This window comes from Budorcas taxicolor, chromosome 14 (assembly GCF_023091745.1).
Source record: "Budorcas taxicolor isolate Tak-1 chromosome 14, Takin1.1, whole genome shotgun sequence".
Classification (NCBI taxonomy): Eukaryota; Metazoa; Chordata; class Mammalia; order Artiodactyla; family Bovidae; genus Budorcas; species Budorcas taxicolor.
This window is the reverse complement of record NC_068923.1, coordinates 47,183,487-47,209,577: the sequence shown is the minus strand read 5'-3', so window position 1 is coordinate 47,209,577 and position 26,091 is coordinate 47,183,487. Positions and strand designations below refer to the sequence as shown.

Below are 26,091 nucleotides of genomic sequence, written 5' to 3'. Positions count from 1 at the left end.
TGCTGACAGTCTAATATTTTTGTTTATGTTAAAAAAATGAGTCATTACTGGCAATAATGGCTGGGTATAAGGGGCTTTCTGGGGAATCAGCAACTGGCTGCGTTAATGATGTCAGGAGCACTGCCTTCAGTCATGGTGGGTTCGAAGTGAAGAAGCTGCCCAAACCTCTTTACTTATTAAAATGGTTCACTGACTTAAGTGGATATTTTAGGTGTCGCTGTTTCAGGTGTGCATGGGAAGAGAAGCAGTTAGCACCCCTGACCACCCAGGGACCTCCTAGGTGGAGGTGAGCCTGGGGGCGGGGCTAGGGTGGAGATGCCTGATGGGCCCTGGCGCGGGACTGAGGCCACACATCCTCTGACAGCCGGGCTCCTCCTGCGTCCGGAGCACGGAGTTTTCTGTCCATCTTCCACTACTACCATTCTGTGAGGGCTTTGTGCCCTTCAGGAGGGAAACAGCGTCGTTGTGTAAACCCCTTTGGTGATGAATCCTTAAACTTAGCTGTTGGTGTGGAGTTCTCAACAACAGCTACTCTGTGATGCTGTGAGATCATTACATGGGGACTCAGCAGAAACCTAATAACCGTATCTTGAATACAGTGTCGTGTAAAACCACACTGACAGCTGCAGACGTTTTAATCTTCTGAGGTTTGACTAGATTAGAATACACAGGGCTAGTGGCAGTTCAGAGTGGCAGGCACAGATACTGTCACTCAGGTTTCTTGACACACGCTAGAGGGCAAGATGGTGACTCACGAGGTCCACCTTGGCTGAGTGGCTAAGTGGTTGGTCCCTCCCTCCAGGAACAGAATTTATTTCTATCCCTAGACTGAGGCCCTAGGGATGTAAAGGGTCTGGAAAGGGGGGGCGCTGTTTGGCATTTTTATATTTAGCTATATGATTACATTAGCTTCATACAAGAAGCTAACAAAGGAGGGTTTTTTTAAGTCCTGGAGTCACTTGCAGTTTCTAATTGGTATTTATAAGAACATTTTTAAAATCAAAACTGTCTCATTTTGAGAACTTAAAGCACAGAGTATTATCTGCCCAAATCTGTCATTTTGAATGGACACATACAGGCATACACACAGACATACAGTATTTTTTTCTTAATGAAACCCAGTTCCTGGTTTTACCTTCTATCCATTCCCATTTAAAACTCCACTCCAAAAATACTGCTTCAGAGCAATTTTAACATCAAAAACATTGCAGCTTGAAAAGAAAGGTTACCACAGGAAGTATGCATTACCTAAATTTAGATCAAAGTTAGAATGACTTACTTTAAGAAAAAAAAAAAACAACAGGGATTCTTTCACTCCTCTCCCTCCTTCACTTTTCCCAAATACAGATTGATTCTATCTCCTGTTGATTTCTAGGCATATTTCTCTAAGACTTTTCTTTCATTTCAAGGGAACACAACACATTTTTATTTAGTAAGATAAACTGCTAGCAAGCCTGAACTGCACAGTTAACTTTCTTGTTATTTTGACTCAGAAAAGAACTATTATCGAGTGTGTGTTTAACCTATCACTAACTTATTAAGGGCAGGAAGTACTTCAATGGCGCTGTTACACTGAAAATAGCATTCTTCACTGGGTAGAGTATTTAAACAACGTTTGTTTCTACTGTGTTTCATAACCAACAGGAAACAATGACAGAAAAATTTCCAATATGTTCACTGACTTAAGTTATATACTTATTTACACAAGGGAGCATGTGTAAAGAATACTAACTAAATGGTACTCTTAGGCTTTCTTAATGCTACTGGGTGACTTATGATGAGGGTTTAGAAATAGTCCGTAGAGAATTTCTCCTTGCTGTTTGGCTCTATTAGAAGAGCAAACCGTATTTTAAACTGGTAGTGGCCTGAAAATTTCCCTCCAAACTTGGTAGAACTGTGTTACCATTTTTAAAAGCAATTTTCTGTCAGGCAAACGTAAAATTACTAGTTTAAAAAAATTTTTTTGAAACAGTGTTTTGTAGTTTATTAGAATACACATCATTAAAATACATATGTTCTTTATATTTCCTTCAGGGAACAAGTTGATTTGACACATGAAAAATTCATAAAACCAGGAAAATGAAAAATTATAGAAATCAAGTCCAATTTCATTTTGTAGAACTTTTACAAAAATCTTTCTGACTCATTTTCTGCCTGAAATAGTTTAAACTAGCTCTTCAAATTGATGTGGCTAATTTGAGCGTTCGAAGAGATGCCTAAGCAAAACTTTGAAGTATCTTGGCAAAGCGTTTTAAAGGAAGGCATTAATCTTTTTGTCTTGTGAAGAAATCATGCCTAAGAAAGGAGCTAGAAGAACTTCTGATGAGAATTAAAGCTAACAAAAACTTGAGGGAAGAAATGTTTGATCAGAAACTTAGCATGATCAAATCTACCCCTTCTAGAACTTCCGTGACTGCAGAAGAAAATGCCTGTAGTTGTCAAAGTTTATTGCTAGGCAGCCAAAGGCATGTAGATACTCTCCTTGAAGAAGAAAATTTCTTGAAGTAAATTTAAAACAGATTAATTTAAATGTGTACTCCAAAAACAGACAAGAAATAAACACAAGCAAAGCAGTATTAACTCTAGTGGGGAAATTTTCATAATGCATTTTTCTAATGGTGAGGTGAATGAAAATTAGCAGATGATTTGAAATAGAGAACCAAAAACTTGGTTGAAACCATCCAAATGTATTTTAATGTGTGTGTGTGTGTGTGTGTGTGTGGAGAAAGAGATTAATTTTAGCCTTATTTTCAACTCATTAGAGTAAATCACGATGAAAAACCACAAGTCCTGTCATTAGAACTCTTTGAAACTATGATGGTTATTTTTCTATTCAAGATGGTTTCAAGTGTCATTTTATTTGAGTGAAAAGAGTAAAGGTAAAAAAGAAAGGTAGGAGTTTAGATCCAGACTATCAATCTGTATTGTAAAAGCTTTCTTTTACACACATCTGGGATTGGGAGCAAATATAAGGCCATTCATTGAGGAAATTAATATAGTATTTTTATCATCATTTGTATAAATCTGTATTGAGTGTTTCTCATTCAAGGCATCTGCAAAGCTTTCTCCAGAAATTATTTATTACTTCTAATGACCCACCCTCTCACTGCTCCACACACAATTTTAAAATACTCCACACAAATCCGACTGTAGAAGGGAAACTCTCTAATAAACTTCAGTTTATTAGAACCTCTTTCTTACGTCCATAGCTATTTTCAAGACCCAACTATAAGGATATTTGTCAATTTTTATAAAACTTTTTTTCTGAGAAATTATGGGAATTTTGCTAGAAATTGAGTTAATTCTGGGAAGTTTTTTTAATTACAGGTTTAAGTGGCTGAAGGAACCGTGTTGGCTGAGTGTCCATTGCCATGTTCCGGACACTGTCCTCAGAGGGCGTTAGGTGTTGATACTGTACTCCTGTTTGTACCTTACATGTTCAGCAAAACATGATAAAGATGGCTTTCCAACAGAGTCACTTTACACATACATTTAACTTTCACAAAATTGTCTATACAGATTCAGGGAAAAAAAGAATAGGTATCTATTAAATGGTTAAGTTGTGTGAGCAGTTTTGCCCACCGTTCAACAGACTTGACTCTGTTTTGGTTTGGTTTGGTTTTGGTTCCCTTGAAGCGCCGATGGTGTGAAAATGTAGCTGCAGGCTTTTCCAGCGCAGAGTAGTTCCCTCAGGGACTTCATCAGTTCGGAGTAAAGCCAGAGAGGCAGTGGTGTGTTTTCACTCACTGGCCGTGCTGCCATGGGTGGGGGACATACAATATGTTTCCTTCCTGAGCAGTTCTGAGGATCACTTTGTCTGTGTCTGCCCATACTATAGCATTCTAACTTTAGAATCTAACCCTGACCTAAGATGTAGCTCTCCCATATTTGATCGCTGCCTCTTTTGTAAGAAACACATGGCCAAACTAACTAGAAAATGGTCTTATAATTGCTCTAACAGTACATTAGGAATTTCCTGGAAAATGGATGCCAAGTTCTTGCTAAGCTAGTTGACTGAAAGAGTCCAATAAAATATCACTTCATTGTATCCTTTCTTACTGGAGAAATTGTGTCCAGTAAAAAGACTTCCTAGTAGATATTACATTTGCCATAAATTGCAGAACACTTAGTCCAGCTTCTTGTGTGTAGAATAAAACTATAAGCCATTCCACTTTAAGTAAATTATCTCATTTGAATTGCTAGTGTAGACAAAAGGGTTAGTCATGGTCGAGGATTGAAAGTCCATCAGTGACTTTGGGGAAGTTACCTAACTTGTGTTTTTCCACCTACACACCAGGAAAATCATTCTTACCACTCTCTTCACTAGGAAATAATCTTGGGGTTTAACTTAGCCATTTTCTTGCATGGTTGGCACCATCTGATTTTAAATACTTGGCACCCAGATAGGTTCTACTTGAAAGAACATAAATTCAGTTGAGGTCTCGGGAAGAAAAGCGCTAGCTATGAAATAGTGGTGCTGCATACTGTATTATTTTAATGTTGATAATTGAAAGGAAAGTATTTCAGTAAAGGGAAAAGCCGTAAGAAACATGTTTACAGCTTCTGTAAAGTCAAATTAATAGATGCAGTGATTGGAAACGACCTCCTGCCTCCCTGCATTTGTCCCCTAAGCTGATGAGGACTGAGAAAACCAGTGTCATTTGAAACTGAAAGTGTAAGCAGTAAAAAAAATAACACCACTCAAATGGAAAAGACGGGGCTGAGCGGTTCAGGGCTGCTTCAAGCTCATTGTGCATTTTACCTCTTGGTCTTAAAAAAAAAAAGAAAAAGAAAAGAAAAACAAAGTTCTAAAGGGAAATGACCATTTACTAAATACTGATTTCGTGTAAACTTGGATCATATTTTCCACCCGTTTTTTGTTGTTGTTATTTCTTCAAGCGAGTTAACCACTAAACCTGAGCCTAGACTATAAATCCTAGTACACCCATGGTTAATTAGAAATACTCATACTCATGATTAATTGAATTATTAGCATAAAATAAAGGGGAATTTATAAATCGCCAATGAATCCCAGTGCTGGAAGAGAGCTTTCTTTCTAATTCAGTCATCTCTTTTTACCAAGGAGGAAATTAAGGAGCAGGAGATTAAATTATTTGTCCTTTGTCAATTTAATTTTTTGTTGTTGTTAAAGATGATCAATAAACAGTGAGGCCTGAGGTTCGCATGTGTCTGCATCTCATTTGGCTCTGGTTCCTTGTATCCATCAGGGCTGTAATTGCACATGGGCCTGCGGCGCCCACTCTTAGTGTAGGACTGGATAAACTCTTCTGTTTGTTAACTGCAGCCTGGCAGTGAGCTGGACAACTTGGAGGAGATTTTGGATGATTTGCAGAATAGTCAATTACCGCAGCTTTTCCCGGACACGAGGCCAGGCGCCCCTGCTGGATCAGTTGACAAGCAAGCCATCATCAATGACCTCATGCAACTCACGGCTGAAAGCAGTCCCGTGACACCTGTCGGAGCCCAGAAAACAGTGATGCGAATCCCACAGAGCAGTGAGTATGGGGTGTTGACGGTTATGCCAAGAAATTCCCATGTAATCACCATCAGAAACGGATTACTGAAATCTGATGCAAACAGCTTAGTCACTTCACAGTTTCTATGGTCAAATAGCACCATCTACTGTCCCACCCCTTCAAAAAACAGTAGTCAGAGTGGATTCTAGTCAACGTGGCCTTTCTGCAGGCGCTTGTGGTTGAGTTAACACAGTGAGACTGACCTGCGTAGATAAAAGTTCTTTGGATGTTGGAAAAGTTTCTTTGGATAAAAGTTCTCTTCATTTCAGTTACTGTCTTCAGAAATGGAGTTTAAAATAGATTTTATGTGTCTTAATACAAGACTAAACACTTAAAAGATAAAAACTTAGAAAGTTATGCTGACTTTTTAGGAATAATACACTCAGTAGTAAAAATTTCTTAACCAGAATTGTAAATCTTTATACATGAAAAGGCTATACACATTAAAAACATCTTGTCCTATCTCTTTGGAATCCTCATATAAATATCAGTTTTACATGGAAATTTATCACAGAAATGGTTTCCAAATGCATCTTGAGTTTAATTAGTGTGATATAAAGCTAGAAGACTTTAGACTATTTTATAAGATACAGTTTGTATTGCTTTTTTTTTTTTTTTCCATCCTTCACAGCTTGCAGGATCTCAGTTCCCCAACCAGAGGTTGAATCTGGGCCATAGCAGTGAAAGCCCCTTTTCCTAAACACCAGACCACCAGGGAATTCCCTTTTATTTTATGTTTTTGTAGGTTTAAGATGAAGTCTTTCTTTACTTAGTGAAGTGTGTGAACACTTACTTGGTTTACAAACTTCGTAGTTCCCTAAAGTTATCCAGTAGCTTTTAGGAGAAGAAAATATCTTTCCTGAACGAGGGATATATCTTGTAGAAAGATAGAGAACTTCTTTAGTGCTCAGATGATGAACATAATGATTTTTCCCTCTTCTGATACAGTTTGACCCAAAGCTTAGCTGCTGCTAAGTCGCTTCAGTCGTGTTCGACTCTGTGCGACCCCATAGACGGCAGCCCACCAGGCTCCGCTGTCCCTGGGATTCTCCAGGCAAGAACACTGGAGTGGGTTCCCATTTCCTTTTCCAATGCATGAAAGTGAAAAGTGAAAGTGAAGTCGCTCAGTCGTGTCTGACTCTTCGCAACCCCATGGACTGCAGCCTACCAGGCTCCTCCGTCCATGGGATTTTCCAGGCAAGAGAACTGGAGTGGGTTGCCATTGCCTTCTCCACAAAGCTTAGCATCTGTTCTCAAATCAGAAATGGCAACCATCAACCAAATTACAACATATCTTTGATTAACAGACCTTTTCTTAAAGTGATTCCTGATCTTTCTGAAAAGGGTAAAACAAAATAGAGTTTATGCTGCTTATGTGTCAGACCTGCCAGTTTGTTTGGGAATGGAATGTTGCTTATGGCCCATGAGAGATCACAAAGTCAGAGAGTTGAGACGTGAATAACAAATGCTCTACCGAGCTTATGCTTAAGACCCAGAGGAGTTACTGAAAGTTCTCCCCTTTCTGTACCTCCTGGTGGTGTTGAGACTATTGAATAGCATCCAGGTAGCTAAACCTGAGAAAGTCAGATTAAGCATATCCATAATTTTCATTCCAAATGATAATTCTTCTAAATATTTTATTTCTCTTACTGATTGTTAAGGACGTTAGTATGTTTTAAATGTTCTGTTTCATGCTGTGTTTATATCATTCAGAGAAAATAAACTGCTTGATATTATTTTGTAAATTTGCTCTATGAATTGTAATCCACAATATCTTTGTTCTTGTAAAAACACCAAATAACTGTCTGTCTGGTAGTATAGTGCATTGATGTAGTGCTTACTACACAATAAACTCTTATAAACTAATCATAGAACCCATTTCAAATATAAATAAATCTGGAATTCAAAGAATATGTATTTAGAAGAATTAACTGGCCTTTAGAAGATTTAACAGGGCCTGACAGGGCCTGAGAGCTTTAATACTGACTTTTGGTACCAGAGTTCACACTTAAAGACTTCTAACTTTCAATGAGAATAGACATTTTTAGCCTAATTCTCTTCCTAGGAAAATCCAGTTAAAATATGACAGTCTCAGTCCAAACCACATGTGTCCAAGTTTGGTGCATTTGGAGATATTTATGGCTTCACAGCTGTGACAGAACAGTATTTCTAAATTCAAATAATGTATGAAAAACATATTTGTAGTTTACTTAGCAAATACAGTTGAATATTAGAAGTTGATATTGGGGAGAAAAATATACAGTAAATAATAGACATGTTCTCCTATTTTTTTTTTTCCTTTGCTTTATTGCTCTGTGAGGTTGTCAAGAAGTAAAGTAGAGACGTGTTGATTAGATTGCAAGTCTGTGTTTGGATGCCCCATGTTTTTTTTTGCCTGTGAATTTGTCTTTACCTAATAAGCAGCTGGTCCCAGACATGCATACCTTTGTGATTTTACAAACGACATTTCCCCTGAACACTGCTTCTGTTACTATTTTCCATTATCCTCTATTAACCTTCAATTTTCATTTGTTTTCTCCTTAGCTTTTAATAACCCACGACCAGGGCAACTGGGCAGGTTATTGCCAAACCAGAATTTCCCACTTGACATCACATTGCAAAGCCCAACGGGTGCTGGACCTTTCCCACCAATCAGAAACAGTAGTCCCTACTCAGTGATACCTCAGCCAGGAATGATGGGTAATCAAGGGATGATAGGAAACCAAGGAAATTTAGGGAACAGTAGCACAGGTAAGGGCTCAAATGCGCTGTTAACTTTTTATCGGTGGGTTATTCAACTTAATGATGTATTCCTCCACATCCAAGTAATAGAATTTTTCGTGTGAAATTTTTTATGCTAGAAACACATTTGAATGTAAGAAAATTCTGCAGATTTTCACTATGAGCATGGTATGTGAAGAATTGGAAAGCCTCCCGGTAGGCTGACCTTTTTATGCTGTGATCATTGTTTTCACAAGGGTTCTAGTTGCTCGCTAATCCTACAGTAAAGGCTTATTTCACTACTGTTCCAGTTACTATTTTAGACCGTTTAGTGGTTTACGGAGAATATTGTGACAATCTGCTGATAACCCCAAAAGTGTGTTAGTGTTAATCACTCAGTCATGTCCGATTTGTGACCCCATGGTCTATAGCCTTCCAGGCTCCTCTGTCCATGGAATTCTCCAGACAAGAATACTGGAGAGGGTAGCTATTCCCTTCTCTAGATCTTTCCAACCCAGGATAACCCCAAAACTTCCTATTAATTGATGATTTGTGTTTCATGAATTTCAGAATGTAAGTATAAAATTCCACCAACCTTTTTATACTTGTAACAATAGCAGTTCTCATTCTGAAAAATAGTAATTAAGAAAATGAATTTTAAGTGGTAGTGTGCTTAACCTAATAGTAGCTGATCCAAGAACTCCATTTTTTAAAATGTATAAGGTTGCCTGTGATCTAGTTTGACCCTTGACCTGCTGTGGCTTAAGGTGTCTGCCAAGTTTCCCATGCATATTCCTAAGTGGTAGTCATCCCCATAGCAGCTGCCATACTCCCAAACCTCCTTCCGGTTCAGGCTAGGAATCATTGCAGCAGCACTGATGGCTGTAACCACCATGTTCTGTACCCTCTGGGTATCTTGCACCCTTAGGATGCTGAGCGTTCTAATGAAGTCCTGCTCACCATTTATAACTGCAGACAAAGGCATTGAAAGAAACATGTTATAAGAAGAACTTATATTCATAGGTTTTAATTCTTGGCATTTTTTTAGCTTAGTGTATCATCCCTGTAATCAGATTTCCATTCAGATAAGTGAAAATAAGAGTTCAGTTGAAAGAAAAAAGATGGATTTTTTTTTTTCTTTTAACTTTCTGTTGTTGGTAAGCAGTTCACATGGGAAATGTGAGCTATATTGTGTTAAAATAGTTTATTCGTTCAACAAATATTTACTGGGTGCCTACTAAATGTGCCAGACACTGACTACATCACTAATTTATTTATTTGCAGAAACAATGCCATATTAATCTTATATTATTTTTAAGATAAAGTATTGATTTTATACATAAAATGTTGACTGACATGAAATTCTATCAGAGAAAAGGAGCCAATAGTTTATTAAAAGTGGCTCCTTATCAGTGAAATGCAACATCTGGGTTCCTGGAGAAACATTAAGAATTTGGGGACATACCTATATTCAAATCTAGGCAGCCTGGGGATGACTGGCATCCAGACTATAAAGATCAAGCAATATCTGTGCTTTGCTTTTAAAAAAAAAAAAAATGAAAAAAAAAAATGAAAGAGACTACCCTGGTTATAATTACATTAATATTTCAGATTATGGATTATTTTCCCTTCTGCTTTCTAGACTTTATATATTCTTGTTATGTTGATTAGATAATAGATTTTTTTGAAAAAGAAAATATCTTTTCTCCCATATCTTTATATCATTCAAGTCTAGTCTTCAAATGGTTTTTAAAATACGTGCTAATATAATATTGTCCTAACTTGTTCAGTCTAATTACACTTAACTCTTCACTGTCCTGATGAGGTACATTCTCATTTCACCAGTGAAAAACCACCCACAATACATGCTCTCCCCATTTCGGAAATACACCGTTTTCAGTTATTTATCATAATTACAGTCAATGCAAGTCACATCTTTGAAAGCAGAACTGTTGCACATCCTTTATTAAACACTTCAGAATGAAGGGTCCTCACTTGGGGTTCTTCCCCTTTAGGATACCAAGTTTTAGCCCGTGTCTGGCCAGAGAGAGCAAGCACGTGATCTGCCGGCAGTGTGCGCTCCTCTCGCTGGTGTGTGTGGTCGCGCAGCTGTTACTATCTCAAGCGTAAGAGGATTTTTACAAATCTGTCCCTACCCAGCCTAGATCTGCATCACCAGAAACAAGGTGGTCCAGGCACGCCGAGGCGGCCGGCGCTTCCTTGCCGTGACCACAAAGAACCAGAGGGGAAAGATGCTCTCATTCTCCCGGCTTCCAAGGCTGTCTCAATCAGCTTTGAAGCTTAACAAATTGTAATGCTCAGAAAGGGATTTGTGATTTAAAGTCTGGCCAAGGCTTCGCGGGATATTCTCTGTGATTTGGGTTTAGAATTAGAAGATTGATTATCAGTTTTTACCTTGTTTCTCTTGGCCTCACCTCCCTTTTGGAAAGTAAAGCAATGACGTGTATATCAGCTAATGTGATTCACTTCCTGAGGAAGGAAGTTGGGGTTATCCACACGCCACAGCACCTGTCTCTAAGTACATATGGGAACAACTTTAACAGCTTTTCCGAACTGTAAAGAGTGGCAAGTCTGTGTTGTGAAAAACTTCATAGTAATTGCCGGCTTGTGTTTCTTACCCAAGGCTCGCATCTGGCCCGGCGAGGGCGTGAGCTGTTGGGTTAACTGTGTATTAAGAACAACTGTCTGTCTCGTGTAGAATAAGAGCGTCTCGTGTTCCTGCGTGTTGACTATGTTTCCAGTCACCACACCTCTGTCTTCTCTGCCGCGCCTGTAGGCATGCTTGGCAGCAATGCTGCCCGGCCCACCATGCCGTCTGGGGAGTGGGCGCCCCAGAGTCCTGCCGTGAGGGTCACCTGTGCTGCTACCAGCAATGCCATGAGCCGGCCGATCCAAGGAGGTATGATTCGGAACCCAACAGCCAGCATCCCCATGAGACCCAACAGCCAGCCTGGCCAGAGACAGATGCTTCAACCTCAGGTCATGAATATGGGTAAGGTGGTTCCTGTACTCTGCTTTTCAATTTGATGCATTCTTAGAAGGAGAGAGGAACAGCTCCTTAAGTTCTGTCAGGCTTGTCATTTGCGGTTTAGAGAATACCCCCCGCCACTGCTCCCCACTGCCCCATGTCAGGCTATCATATGTGGGACTTTGCTGAAGATCTCTGCACAGGGCCATAGAATTACAGGTTTTCCAGTAAGATAAGATAACTCACTACCTTTATGATGTTTCGTTTTTGTTTGAAACTATCCGATTTCAACTTTTGCAGGGAGTGGATTACACTGTAACACTAGAAATATCATATAGATGATATTTTAAAGAAGCATTTCAACGGTACAGCAGTGTCCCTAACTCTGCATGGTCATCAGGACCTAAAAATGCAGATTTCTGGGCACCACCCTAGACTAGGTGGGGCACAGTGGTAAAGAATCCACTGCCAAGGCAGGAGATGTAAGATACGCGAGTTCAATCCCTGGGTCAGGACGATCCCCTGGAGAAGGAAATGGCAGTCCACTTCAGTATTCTTGCCTGGAAAATCCCACAGACAGAGGAGCCTGGCGGGCTATAATCCATGGGGTCACAAAGAGTCAGACACGACTAAACACAGCACATTTCACCCTAGACTGTTAAACAAGACTCTCCCAGGTCTTCACTGAAAGAGCAAGGTCTTATAGAGCAACTCAGAAAATATAAGGATCACTAGAATTCTGTTGGATACAGTTCACATGTTATTGAAATTAATGATCAGACACATTGTTTGATACCATTTATATGAAATGTCCAAAACAAGCAAATCTGTAGATAAAGAAGATTAGTGGGTTCCTAGGGCTGGGGAGAATGGAGAGTGACTCATAATTACATCATGAGGTTTTTTGGGGGTGGGAGGATGAAAACGTCCTAAAATTGATCATTGGGATGGTTGTACAGCTCTGCAACTACACTAATAGACAATGAATCATACACTGTAAGTGAGCTAAGTATATAGTATGTCAATTATATCTCAGTAAACGATTTTTTTTTAAACTTAATGTAGCTCATTCTTGTTTCTTAATATTGACATACTAACCTTCCACTTGCCCGTTGCCATAATTCAGATAAGGTCATGTTTATGTACTTTTTCATATACTTAGATAGTGCAGAATGTTGTTATTATTTAGTCACTAAGTTGTGTCCAACTCTTTGCCACCCCATGGACTGTAGCCAGCCAGGCTCCTCATTCATGGGATTTCCCAGGCGAGCATACTGGAGTGGGTGCCACTCCCTCCTCCAGGGGATGTTCCCGACCCTGGGATGGAACCTGCGTCTCCTGCATTATTGGCAGGCAGATTTACCACTGAGCAACTGGGGAAGCCCAGTGCAGGATGAGTAAGTGCTAAGTCATTACCAGAAAGATGCCAGGATGGTTTTGACATAATAATGCAGAATGGTCATCCCACCCTGGCATCGGTTTTCTCTTCTAGTTGTTTAATTGCTCAGCACATTTTAGCTTATTGTTTCTGAGATGACATTCATGTTGCCTTTCTATGGAGAGTGTACTTCCAATTAATAATGCACGATTCCCGAAGGTAAATTCACGTAATTTGAGACTTGCATGAAAAATACTAAAAATGGCCAGATTTCCATGCAGAAATACACTGGGAAATTTCTGAAATACTTAATTCATTCATTTAAAAATCATCATAGTAAATCCTTTCTGTCCAGAAATTTCATTTATCCTCATCCTTCTTCGTGAATGACATATAGCTTTTGAGCTTGAAAAATGGCTCTGTGAGCTTCATTGTGTAGCTGAATTGCTCTGATTTTTAATAAACTCATAAAAGCTGTGAACTCAACAGAAAACCTATTGTAATGGAAGACAAGTCCATAGACAGTGATAATAAAATCATTAAAGAGCTCATATCATGCATTAGCTTTAAACCTCTACAAAGAGTATCTAAGAAAGAGCATGTCTGAGTTGTCTGAGCCCTCTTTCTACTCCTGTCTTACTAAGACCAGCACTTCGCAAAATTATGTCCGGGATCTTGATGCCCTTTTAGGGGATCTGCAAGACCAAAACTATTCTCATAATAATATAAAGATATTATTATTCTCTCATGGATACATAATAAAGTTGGCTTAAAAAAAATCTTATCTGTGTTGCAAATGAACAACTCATAGAAAAATAGGTCAGATTTGTGGTTACCAGAGGTAGGGGAGAGCAGAGAAAGGCAAGCTGGTTTAAAGACACAAACTTCCATTGTAAGATAAGTTCTAGGGATGTAATGTATAACATGATCAATATAACTAACACTGCTGTATGTTATATATGAAAGTTGTTAGAGTAAATCCTCTTGAGAGTTCTCATCACAAGGAAAAGAATTTTTTTTTCTTTTTTTTCATTTGTATCTACTTGAGATGATGGATGTTCACTAAATTTAATGTGATAATTATTTCATGATGTATGTAAGTCAGATCATGGTGCTGTACACCTTCACATAATGCTGTATGTCAATTATGTCTCAATACTACTGGAAGAAAAGTTTTGTTTATAACATAGTAGATTTATTATGATGATTTTTAAATGAATTAAGAATCATTTTTTTCTATTTTCCAGTTTTAATTTTCAATACAGTAAATAGCAGTAAGATACATCCCACTTACACAAAAGCCTGTACATTAATAAGAGTATAAAAACTCCTTGGAGAAGGCCGTGGCAACCCACTCCAGTATTCTTGCCTGGAGAATCCCATGGACAGAGGAGCCTGGCAGGCTACAGTCCATGGGGTTGCACAGAGTCGGACACAACTGAAGTGACTTAGCGTAAAAATTCCTGAGTACAAGGGGTTTGGAACTGCTCATCTAGAGTCTCAGAGTGGGTGATTAGCCTTGCTGTTTATTGCCCTTTTGTTCTATTTCAGAACAAAAATTCTGTCTTATTATTTCCACCTAATTATTATTATTTCTGTCTTTTCTATCAGCCAGGTATTTCTCTTTCTATTCCAAAACAGACATTTCGCTAATTACAAGTTGTAAGATTCAGGGGTTGTTTTCTTCTCCCTTTTCAGGGCCATCTGAACTGGAGATGAACATGGGGGGCCCTCAGTATAGCCAACAACAAGCACCTCCAAATCAGACCGCCCCCTGGCCTGAAAGCATTCTGCCAATAGACCAGGCACCGTTTGCCAGCCAGAACAGGTGAGCACTCAGGAGGTCCCAGAGAGCAGAGTTCATGAGTTCCAGGAGTTATCTCCGCCCTAGGCCAGAAGTTAATCTTATCCTTTTAAACACTTGGTGCCTGACGCATTTTCATGTATTCAAACTATATCACTTACTGGTCTGGGAGTGCAGGAGGTAAGAGAGGGAGTGGAATCCAAAAATCAGTTTGACTGAGCATATGCCTTCAAAGATGCTGCAGTTTAGTTGGAAAATAAAATATGTAGACTAATAACTAATATGAGCTAGCATGTACTGTAAATGGGGTGATCATTCAATTGGGGTGATTGGGGAAAGCTTCAGAGTTGATGAGAAGTGGTATCGTTGGGACTTCCCTGGGGGTCCAGTGGTTAAGACTCCATACTTCCAATGCAGAGGGCACAAGTCCAATCCCTGGTCAGGGAACTAAGATCCCACATGCCACGCAGTGTGACCAAGAGATTTTTAAAAATGTAAAACAAAGGTATCATTTCAGTAGGCAGAGATGGCAGGAAGCCAGTTCATCTGGCAAAAGCAGTATAATCAGAGGCCTAGAGGTTACAGAAGCAACACAATGTGTTTAGGGTAACAGAATAGTCTAGTTTTATGTTTCATATACTTTACCACATTAAAAAAACAGTATCAGAAGATTTGACTGGAAGAGTAGATTAATAATGGAACAGATTTGTAGAGGGTCATAAATTCTAGACTCTGAAGCATTTGGCCTTTTTTCTTTAAGCTGTTGAAGTTTTTTGAAAAAGAAAGTGGTATATATGATCAAGTTTGATTGAGTTTTTTGATTCTGATTATTAGTCTAATCATTTTTGTTTCTGTGTAGGCAGTCTTTTCTAATTGCTTTTGAAATATTTCTGTAACTGCTAGACGGTAGTTTTACTGTAGTGTGTCTAGGTGTGAATTGATTTATTTATACTACTTGGTGTTTGGTATATCTTGTGCTTGTTTTTTTAAATCTGTCAATACACGTGTTTGATCAGTTCTAGAAATTTTAGCCATTATCTTTCTGTACTGCCACACCTCCATTTTCTTTATTCTTTCTTTCTGGGATTCTGGCAAGACACGTTAACTTTCTACGTTAGATTTTTTTAGAACTCATACCCTCCTTATTTCTTTATCCATCTTCCATTTTCCATCTGCTTGTCTCTCTGTACTACACTGAGGATAATTTATTCATATGTATATTCCATTAATTATCTCTTTAGCTATATTTGATCCAATTACATTCTTCATTCCAGAAGTTCTATTTGCCTTATTATTTTTCATGGTCTCTTATGGTTTGCTTATTTTTGATTCCACCTTTATGTCTTTAAACATGACATTCATCCTTTGTTTTGACATTTCTTGATTTGGGAGTTCCAGTATCTGGATTCTTTGCAGTTGTAAATCAGTGACTGACTCTTGCTTCTGGTGACCCATTCCCCGAGTATTATGGCAGTTTTTCTAGTTACTTTCTAGTTATGGGAGTTCTAGTTACTCTTGGTCAATGAAACATCTGAGGTTAAAACTGAGGATACTTTTTCTTAGGAGAGAATTTACATTGGTCTCTGAAGGGATGAGGGTTTCCACTCACAGGTCTGCTCAGAGCAGCCCAGCACCACCACCCCCCGCCCCCCCCCCCCTCCCACACACACACACAATCAGCTCTTTCTTGTGGCCGTGGTGCAGCAAGCCCCGACTCTTCAGGATAAAATCCACCTGTCCCTGGGGGCTTAGATGTTGCTCAAGTTTTAGTTCGAAGGTGGTGGTTCCATTATTCCCTGGAAAGACAACATCACAGTTGTGTCATATGCTGATCTCAGGGTTAGCAAAGCGCTGGAAGCAAGTGCCTCGCAGGTGACCCTGAGGCCTGTGTGATGGTGCTGCTCACCCAGTTGGGTGGGCACAGAGCCCCAAGGCAGGGAGATAATTCGCATACTAAGCAGGAGTCAGCATGGGCACATAAAGGATGCAGGCAGTGTGTTCTGGGAAGTAAACATTAGGAAACAAACTGGAGGAATTTGGTTTTGAGGCTTGCATGTAAAGAGTTCAGGTTGGAGGCTAGCGAGGACCTTGCTGCAGACTGAACTATTTTGTCCTTTGGAGGTTGTTCAAATCTAAAATTATAAAGTACTTTTATCAAATTCACTAATAATAAAAGCAGAGTTTCTGAAATTTCATAAGGGCAGAATATTTCCAGAGGTTCTTGTTTTTAAAAAAACAAACAGGTTTTAAAATGACCCCTACCCTGGGATGAAATGCTTTTGCCTAGCTCAGAATTGTGTTGTGGAGCCTGTTTTTGTTCTGTATCTTAAGAGAATGATGCAGGATTCAGGGCACTCAGTGAAGTTTAAAAAACAAAAATAGCATAAGATGAATATGAGCTTAGTAATAGGCTGGGTGAGAAAAAACTGGGAACTAGTTATTTCACTGAAAGAAAAGACCAGGGCAACTGCTTAACAGCTGTTTAGGGAGATAAGAGAAGGTGCTCACCAGCTATATTCCATTCACTTAGTAGAAGAAACTAGTGTATTCAGACCCCCGCTGCCTGTGCACCACTTCCGGGGTCTCATTGGACAGCAGTTCTGAGTGAAGTCCAGGATTCTACGTCTCTGACAAGCCCCAAATAATGCTAGCGCCGCTGGTCCTCCACTATACTTCGCAGGGGAGAACATCAGAAGAACCACAGTCAGAGTGGCTCTTACTGGACTGGGTACCAAGGGCGGTGTGTGGCCTGCATCACTGGGTTTGCTTGGGAATAGAGCATCATATAAATAACCACTGTAGTCATCCTTAGAGGCGGTACTTTCTGAGGGTCCTTCCAGCTCTTTAAGTCTGATTTCATGGTATCAGTGAGTATGTGCATTTTCTAAATATGTTTATTTGGTTTGTTAAAAACATACCCATGTCCATGGAAACTTGCACATAGTAAAAGTAAACCCAACCCCTGAGAGCTGGTTTTGGATGAAATATCTAAGATTAGTTTCTAGGGGAAAACTAGGCCCAAAGTTAGGATTTTCACTGTTGCCCAAGTCGAGGAGGGTTCTGTTAAAACAAAAATGGGGACTTCCTGGCAGGCAAGTGGTTAGGACTCTGCGTTTCCATGGCAGGGGGGCATGGGATCAATCCCTGAACAGGGAACTAAGATCCCACAAGCCATGCAGGGAGGCCAAACAACAGCAACAACTAAAAAGCAAAAGAGGAGAAATCCAGAGTACATGCTGAAGCCAATTACAGAGTCAGCTGTTCGGTGTGCTGGGGGCATTTCTGTGACTCTGCTCTGACCCTGTTCTCATATTGTTGGTGTTACTGTCAGTTTTCTTTGTATAAGAACTCTGCGGACAGAACAGAACATTTTTACCATTTTTAAAGTTATTTCTAGCCACTTAACTCCTCTTCTTTTATTTTAAATAATTCAGTTAGAAGAAATTTATGACCAAATTTATGGTAGTCTTATTGTCATAGAAATCCAGAGATGATGGACAACAAGGGTTCCAACCACATATCTCTTTTTAAATAAAAGAAAAGCAGTTTTTTTTTAATCCCCCTTGTAAGCATTAATATCACCGTTAATATTTTATATTTTTACTGCCTACCTATTTAGGAATAGATTTTTTAATGTTTCATGAACCCAGCATTAGTTTATATATACACATTTCAAAAAGAGAGTAGTTTAGCCCTTAAATTTCTAACATATTCACACCCTCATTTATTTATAATTTTATTTCCATTGGCTGTCATTTCATTGTGGTTTTTTTTTTCCTTTTATTCATCTGGCAGGTAAAAGATGTTTAAAATATAGCCCCAAATGTATAGATGATTTTTTTATAATTTCTGTTGGATGTATGTAAAAGTGAACAGTAGCTGCCTTTCATGAAAGACTTTATTTCACATTAAGTTCAGAATTTCTGAGTTAATTTGGTGTTCTTTTGTTTGTAATGTGTCTAAGAGTAAAGTTTTCGTGGTTGACTATTAATTTCTCATCATATAGTAGCTGCTACTTTTTTGCAAAATTTTGAAAATACAAGTAAAAAGTGATGATAATGTTCCAATTTCTCAAACAATAGCTCAGAATTTGTCTTTTTCCCCTTATCACCATCTTTAATGTCCTGGTAGTCTATAAATAAATAAAAGTATAGATTTCAAGAAATAAGGTTTTTTATCATATGACATCCCTTATATGTAGAATCTAAAAAGACATGATACAAATGAATTTATTTACAAAACAGAAAGAGACTCACAGACTTAGAGAACAAACTTATGGTTGTTGGGGCGGGGAGGATAGTTAGGGAGTTTGGGATGGACATGTATATATTTAAAATGGATAACCAACAAGTACCTATACAGGGAACTCTGCTCATGTTATTTGGCATCCTAGATGGGAGGGGGGGTTGAGGGAGATAAATATGTATGGCTGAGTCTCTTTGCTGTCCACCTGAAATTATCAAAACATCATTAATAGGCTATACTCAAATAGAACATAAATTTTTTTTTAAAAAAAAGAAAGATTTTTATTGATGATGGACCTGTCTTCTGCCAGCTCATTCCTTACTACTTTGCCAACCTGGGGCTTCTGTGTGTTCTTCCGTTTATTCCTCTGAATTTCATCCTTGTCTTAATACTATTTGTCAGCCACCATCTAGATTGTAAATATATTTATAATTGCCCAAAATGTAAGAAAAAATTTTCTCCATCATATTGGCAGTCATTTATACAGGTGAAATTGAAAGTCCAGATCACTATTTTTTCTATAAGCCAAACATATTATGATGTTTCTCAAAGAAGTGTTGTAACTCATGGTATGCCCAAATTTATGATACCAAGCCACAATGCAATATATTTTTATGAACATAAAAATGTATTTTTCTGAGCGTAAGGTATGATAACCTGGCTAGATCAAGAACCTTTTATTTTCACCAACTGGGAACTTGCTGAACTTACACAGTTTGGATACCAAGCCAACAAAGAGACTAGAGATGCTCACCAGGCACAGTTGAGGTTTGTAAGTAAATGCTGGCATCAAGTCAGCAGAGCACCATGAGTGGTCCTGGAGTCGAGAGCAGAGTGGGCATGGCCAGGGGTGACTGGAGGAGACACGCTGAGCCTGGAGGGGAAGGATCACGGATGGAGAAGAGGGTGGGAAACATAGAATGGGAAGCCTTGGCATTATGGTGGGTATACAGCATCTTCTGGGAAAAGGCCGGTTGCCCAGGGCAGCGGGGACCCACAGAGGAGCCATGGGCTCTACTCCACACTGGGACAGGTTAGGCTTTACTGAAGTGTGTGTGTCCACCACCACCAGCGCCCTGTCCCAGGGCCTGGGATTTTGTGAGTCAGCTCAGTAATGGGAAAAGGAACCTAGCAACATCGTATCAGGAGAATCAGAGAGAGACTGAGCAGGACAGTATCCCCAAGGCCCCAGCTCAAGTTAAAGAGGGCTTTGACCAAAGTAGGAATCTAGGTCATGCATTAGCTTAACTTTCTTAATTAGAAAAAGAAAAGGAAATCATGAAACCAAAAAATAGGTTATTTTATTATGTAGGAAATCACTTAGATGCCAATAAATGTTTGCAGTAGCTTTTTTCTTTTTTTTTTTTTCTCTGGAAGCATCGGGATGTGCCCTCCCTGGGGTGGAGTTGTCTCCCGTAGTACCGGACAGGGTCTCCTCTTCCAGCTGACGCCGGCAGATGCATAAAGGGCACCTGCCTTCCCACAGAGCTCCTGCAGCCTCACTCCACTTAAGAGGGACTCGATTTCATAGTAGAGACCTGAGGTGGGGGCTCTGGCTGTGTGGGGATTTAAAGCTTGTGAAGAAACAGAAGTTGAAAATTAGGAATTAAAGCTCGAGAAAGAAAATATTAACTAGCATCTTTGGGGAATGGGTCTCAGGCCTAAGAGAAGGTGGTAAATAGCATCCACCCTTGGCTGACTTGAGCTCTTTTTTCATGAAATGTACCACATCTGAATGTTGGTCATTCCTCTCTGGGGAATTTCCTCTGCTCTTTGCTTCCGTGACATGCAGCGCTGTGGTTTTTCTCCTCCTTGTCGCCACTGTTCTGATCTGCTCCTTCCTCCTACTCCCTAAGTGTAGAGTAATCTGATCACAGTTGTGTTTAGAAAGTTAATTCTGGGAGCATGTGGAAGCAGGAAGGGCCCAGTCTATTCGGGTGCTTGACGTCTTCCTGAGAAGTGAGGCCCTGGCTGCAAGGCCTCTTATGGAACCTCTCAGGTCATGGGACGTGAGCTCGGAGAGCCAAGGACTACAAGCACACAGTTTCGTGAAGGGCACACTTACTGGGTGATTTTCTTCACAAATGACTGGGGCTAATGAAGAGGGAAGATCATTTCCAAGTGCACTGGGTTAGACCTGTTTGAAACTAACTATTGGCGTAAATCCTCAGCATTTCAGGATTCTAGGCCAAAATGGCACAGAACTAGCTTTAGAAAACATGGCGTGTCATCCCTGTGTGAATCTATCATCACTTAAGAATAAGGGTGCTGTGCTTAGTCATTCAGTTGTTTCCCACTCTGTGACCCAATGGACTGTAGCCCGCCAGGCTCCCCTGTCCATGGGGATTCTCAAAGCAAGAATACTGGAGTGGTAGCCATTCCCTCCTCGAGGGGATCTTCCCAACACAGGGATCGAACCCAGGTCTTCCATGTTGCAAGTGGAATCTTTCCCATCTGAGCCACCAGGGAAGGCCATGAATACTGGAGTGGGTAGCCTATTCCTTCTCCAGGGGATCTTCCCTACCCAGGAATCAAACTGGGGTCTCCTGCCTTGCAGGCAGATTCTTTACCAGCTGAGCTACCAGGGAAGCCCTAAGAATAAGGGTGCTTACTTGTAAACTTCATTCTCTACAAAACATCAGTACCATCTTAGTACCTCTAAGAGGACAAATTAGGGGATCATTTCCCCTTTCAATATTTGAGTAACTCAGAAACTCTTTAACTCCCCAAGCTTGTCAGTTAATTTAAATCACAGGACTTTATTATACCGTTGAATTTGGACTGTAGTGTTACAGTTTTATCGCCTAAAATATACAACAGACGTAATCTGCAAGTTCATGGTCGACTTTTCGTGACTAACTTGGTAGCCTGACAGCCACACTTCTTGAGGATTTTCATAAATGTTTACAAATCCCACTTATGCATGACGGAGAAATATCCTATTAGTCCAGCCAAGTGCAGTCTAATGGCAGCTGAGTTCAAAAAAATTAATGGAGCTTTCATGCTCACTGTGTCCCTCAGATGGGTCATTCAAGCCTTGTGAGAAATGAAACTATGTAATCAGTTAGTCTTTCCTGCTAAAATCCCAGAAACTCCTTGGACTGCTTCAGGGCAAGGCAAATATATGAGTACATACGCTTGAAGCGTCATCGTGGATTCGTGGGAACACAGTGGTCACCCCGGCCGGTGGTGAATCCCCACTTTGTGGTGTTGCCTGTCTGTTCTCCACCACAGAGTCTGACCAGCCCTCCAAGCCTCCGCTTTGCCAGTTTTAGAGCAGGAGCAATAAAAACAACGATCATAACATCCAGTGCCCTAATGTGTGTCTCACCTATCTCTGTTGTTGTTGTTGTTGTGTAGTCGCTCAGTTGCATCTGACTCTCTTGCAACCCCATGGGCTTTAACTCACCAGGCTCCTGCTGAGTTATGTCCCTAGGGATTCTCCAAGCAAGAGAATACTGGAGTGGATTGCCATTTCCTCTCCAGGGGATCTCCCCCACCTAGGGATCAAACCCAGATCTCCTCCTGCATTGGCAGGTGGATTCTTAACCACTGAGCCACCAGGGAAGCCCCCTATCTCTGTTCAGTTCAGTTCAGTTTAGTCGCTCAGTCGTGTCCGACTCTTTGTGACCCCATGAATCGCAGCTATCTCTGTTAGGCACTAAATAACACGTATCTGTTATGTGGGGGTTGTTGTTTGTGTCTGACTGGTGCTGTATTTTACTACTTTTGTTATTAAGGAGGGAAAAATATGTTCTCTAATCAACTCACTGTTCTGTGGGCATGAGACGAAGTTTGTCTCTTTACAGGCAGCCATTCGGCAGCTCTCCCGACGACTTGCTGTGTCCACATCCCGCAGCAGAGTCTCCGAGTGATGAAGGCGCCCTCCTGGACCAGCTGTACCTGGCCTTGAGGAACTTCGATGGCCTGGAGGAGATCGACAGAGCCCTGGGAATACCCGAGCTCGTCAGCCAGGTGGGCGCACCGCGAGGCTGGTGGAGGCCAAGCTCACAGGGACACACAGATGTCTGTTCTCTCCTGCTTGCACATAAACGGCAGTCAGCTTTTTAGAACGTGCCCTTCCCTCATAACCAGGAGCCCTGTCTCCTGTCACCCCTCTCCTTGTTACTCCCAAATCAGCTTTTGCCCCAGAATGGAAACGACCAAGAATTAATTTTACCTGTAATTTGAATTTATTGGGCCAAAAGGCATAAACTCAAGTCCAGGTCACTTGACTATGGCAGAGAGGAACACACAAGGAGCAGAGAGGCCAGGAACAGACCACTGCTGTCTCAGATCTAGAACCTTCCATCTCAAATCCAGTATCCTTCATCTTATATCTGTGAGCTAGTGATAGGAAGCTACTTGTGCTAAAACAAGTTGCGTATAAGTTAGCAGAAGTCACTTTAAAGGTGAAGTTAGCCGATCTTCATGGGCTTATATTGCTTCCCCCGCTCCCCAAGCCCCTGTTCCCTTCTCCAGGGGATCTTCCCAACCCAGGGATCGAACCCAGATCTCCCACATTACAGGCAGATTCTTTATCGTCTGAGCCACCAGGGAAGCCTGTATAGTTGATTTAGTTGGTGACATAAAGTCATTTAAGAGTACTTTATGGCAACAATACAATAACCTAACAGAGTCTCATGAAATAACTTGGAGGACTTTTCTCAGTCTGGCTACGCAGCCCAATTGATGTGAAGCAGGCATCCTGTTTTCCCGTAGAAAGATCACAGGCTCCCTGCCGTCGTCGTCTTTTCTCATCATGAATCATCTTTATTTCTTACTGCTAAGAAGCACCTTCCAGGGTTTGATCTGCTTCCTGGACGTATGAGGTGTTGTGAGGGTCTGTGAGAAGGGTGGTGCCGAGTCATGGGAGACTTTCTCTGAAGCATTAAAACTAGTCTTGTCATAATCCCCACGTTCAGCAGACAGAAGTGGGAGTTAAGACTTGTCAATTCATACTGAGAACAGCAGAATGGAAAGAGATGACTTGAGGTTGCATGACATAACCTGAATAAATCAAGAGAGGAAAATGGAGTTGAAATATTTCCTGTGTGGCTGGTTTGCTTTGCCTTTAGTGCTGGTGAGAATTTAGCATTCAGCATTGTTATCCCTGAGTTTCGTCTAAGTGACATTTAAAGATGTGATTCTTGGGGTTGCTGCATGACTCAAGCATTGTTTTTGTCAAAACTGGTATCATTTCATCATTTAATATCTCCAGTCTCCTTTTTTTGTGTGTGTGTTTCTATGTTGTCTCATCAAATCCATCCTTATAATGCATATTACCTGAATTATAGAAATAATGATTACTAGGTAAAGTTGGGGAAATGTAGAACACAAATGGGCTTTATTTGTAGTCATCAGAGTTGTGTGTTTTCTTTAAAAATGGAAATTACTTAAACTTTTTCTCTTTTAAAGATGGGCCAGTACTTCAAGATCTGAGATAGTTTTGTGGATATACTTAGAGCAATAATCAACAGTGAATGGTTCCCATGAGTGGGCTCCACATTTTTTAAACTATTATGCACAAGAGGATGGGCCCAGTTCTCACGGTTAAACTTGATCTAAGGGCAGGATTCTGGGTGGCCCCAGGCCAGCTCTCACATGGATAGACTAGCTTAAGGAAAACCAAGGATGTTACTGTGGTTAAAGCATACCTGAGAGATGATTTTGCAGTTGGGTCCTTCCCTCCTCTATGTTGGGAGGTTCATAGCAGAAGGAAGAAAGAATGAGCCAAGTGCACCCTCCGGATTTGCAGTCATTTTAGGGCCACCTGGGCTGAAGGTGTCGCCCCTGGGAAATTCTGGATTTTTCTGTACCCACTCCATTCTGAGCCAGATAGATGGAGTAGCTCTAAGAAGTCAAGAAGGACGAACACATTAGATACATCTAGTTGGAAATAAGATGGTGGGACTTCCCTGGGGGTCCAGCAGTTAAGAATCCACCTTCCAATGCAGGGGGACGTGGGTTTGATCCTGGGTCAGGAACCTAAGATCTCACATGCCACAGGGCAACTAACCCTTTGTGCCACACCTAGAGAAGCCCCTGCACTACAACAAAGACCCAACACAGCCAAAAAAAAGGGAAGAAGATGGTGGCCAAATGTGGACCGTGTAGGGAATTCTGATGACCACAGAGAACAGTCAGATACAGGCAGTGTGTCACATTGGTGAGCGGCTCAGGTCTTAAATCACAGACTCGACTGGTTTACCGCACATCTCCAAGTCTCAGTTTAACTATCTGCAAAATGGGAATAATAGCGGTGGGCACCCCGACACTGCTGACCCCAGCCAGGTATCAAGGCAATTGTCTGCTTGAAGTGAATAAGCAGTCAGAACACTGAACACACCTGGGGGACATGTGCATTTTCAGGTTCAGCTTAGTCAGATTGGTGGTGTGAGTAGGAGGCTTTCTATACTTACGACCACTTCCCCCTTCCCTGGGAAGAAGGGTTACTGGGAGTCAGGCCTGAACCCTGCTTCCTGCCTCAAGTAACTGGATCTTTTGAACAAAGAGGCATTTTCTACGAAGACAAGTGGAGGCAGGGTAGAAGTACCTTTGTGCCATAAGTACAACAGCAGAAGCTTCAGAGACAGGGCAGTGAGAGGAAGGTCTTATGTTCACTCTGCGGTTTCTGCTGGTTTTATTTATGTGTTGGTCACCTGGGGGCTTTCTCTTCAGAGCCAAGGTGTGGACCCGGAGCAGTTCTCCAGTCAGGATTCCAGCCTCATGCTAGAGCAGAAGACCCCCGTGTTCCCGCAGCAGTATGCGTCTCAGGCGCAGGTGGCCCAGGGCAGCTACACGCCCATGCAGGATCCAAGCTTCCACACCATGGGACAGCGACCCAGTTACGCCACCCTCCGCATGCAGCCCCGGCCTGGCCTCAGGCCCACGGGCCTTGTGCAGAGCCAGCCCAACCAGCTGAGGCTTCAACTGCAGCATCGCCTCCAAGCACAGCAGGTGTGTTCCTGGCTACTACCCAGAAAGTCGGGGTGGGGGGACATAGTGAAGGTGGATGTGAGATGGCACAAGAATGGGGGGTGCTTTTGGGGGCTTAAGTCTCATTCTGTCCTAAGACAGTGAAGATGTTGCCATGATCGTACAGCTTTCATGCTCATTTCTGCTTTCTTCCTTCCCTTCTTTCTTGCTCCTCTGCTGACTCCACTCCAGCCAGAGCAGCTCTCCTCTGATTTCCTAGCTTGGTGATTTTACTGATGGGCTAACCTTGAGTTCTCCAAGCCTCAGTGTTTACATCTATAAAATGGGGCTGTTAACAGTCTAGGGCTCTATGTATGGGTTGACAGGACCCAGCACAGTTTCTGGCCCCAAGTTAGTACCCAGGACACCAGGAGCCCCTGCCATGAGTCCTATATTATGGTCAGAATCATGGCTTTTAGCAGACTGGTAGAGAGGAGTG

At 41.0% G+C, this 26,091-nt stretch overlaps 1 protein-coding gene across 2 annotated transcripts in view; it reads left to right on the top strand.

The window, feature by feature from the left end:
- Positions 1-26,091, top strand: part of NCOA2 (nuclear receptor coactivator 2) — a 281,147-nt gene that overhangs the window by 243,229 nt on the left and 11,827 nt on the right. The window contains exons 12-17 of one of the 2 annotated variants that reach the window (XM_052651442.1): positions 5,306-5,516; positions 8,082-8,288; positions 11,056-11,271; positions 14,324-14,453; positions 22,484-22,649; positions 25,356-25,634. In XM_052651442.1, coding sequence (XP_052507402.1) covers positions 5,306-5,516; positions 8,082-8,288; positions 11,056-11,271; positions 14,324-14,453; positions 22,484-22,649; positions 25,356-25,634 — 1,209 coding nt within the window. The remainder of the gene's footprint in view (positions 1-5,305; positions 5,517-8,081; positions 8,289-11,055; positions 11,272-14,323; positions 14,454-22,483; positions 22,650-25,355; positions 25,635-26,091) is intronic. The other variant, XM_052651443.1, reaches the window with a different exon arrangement.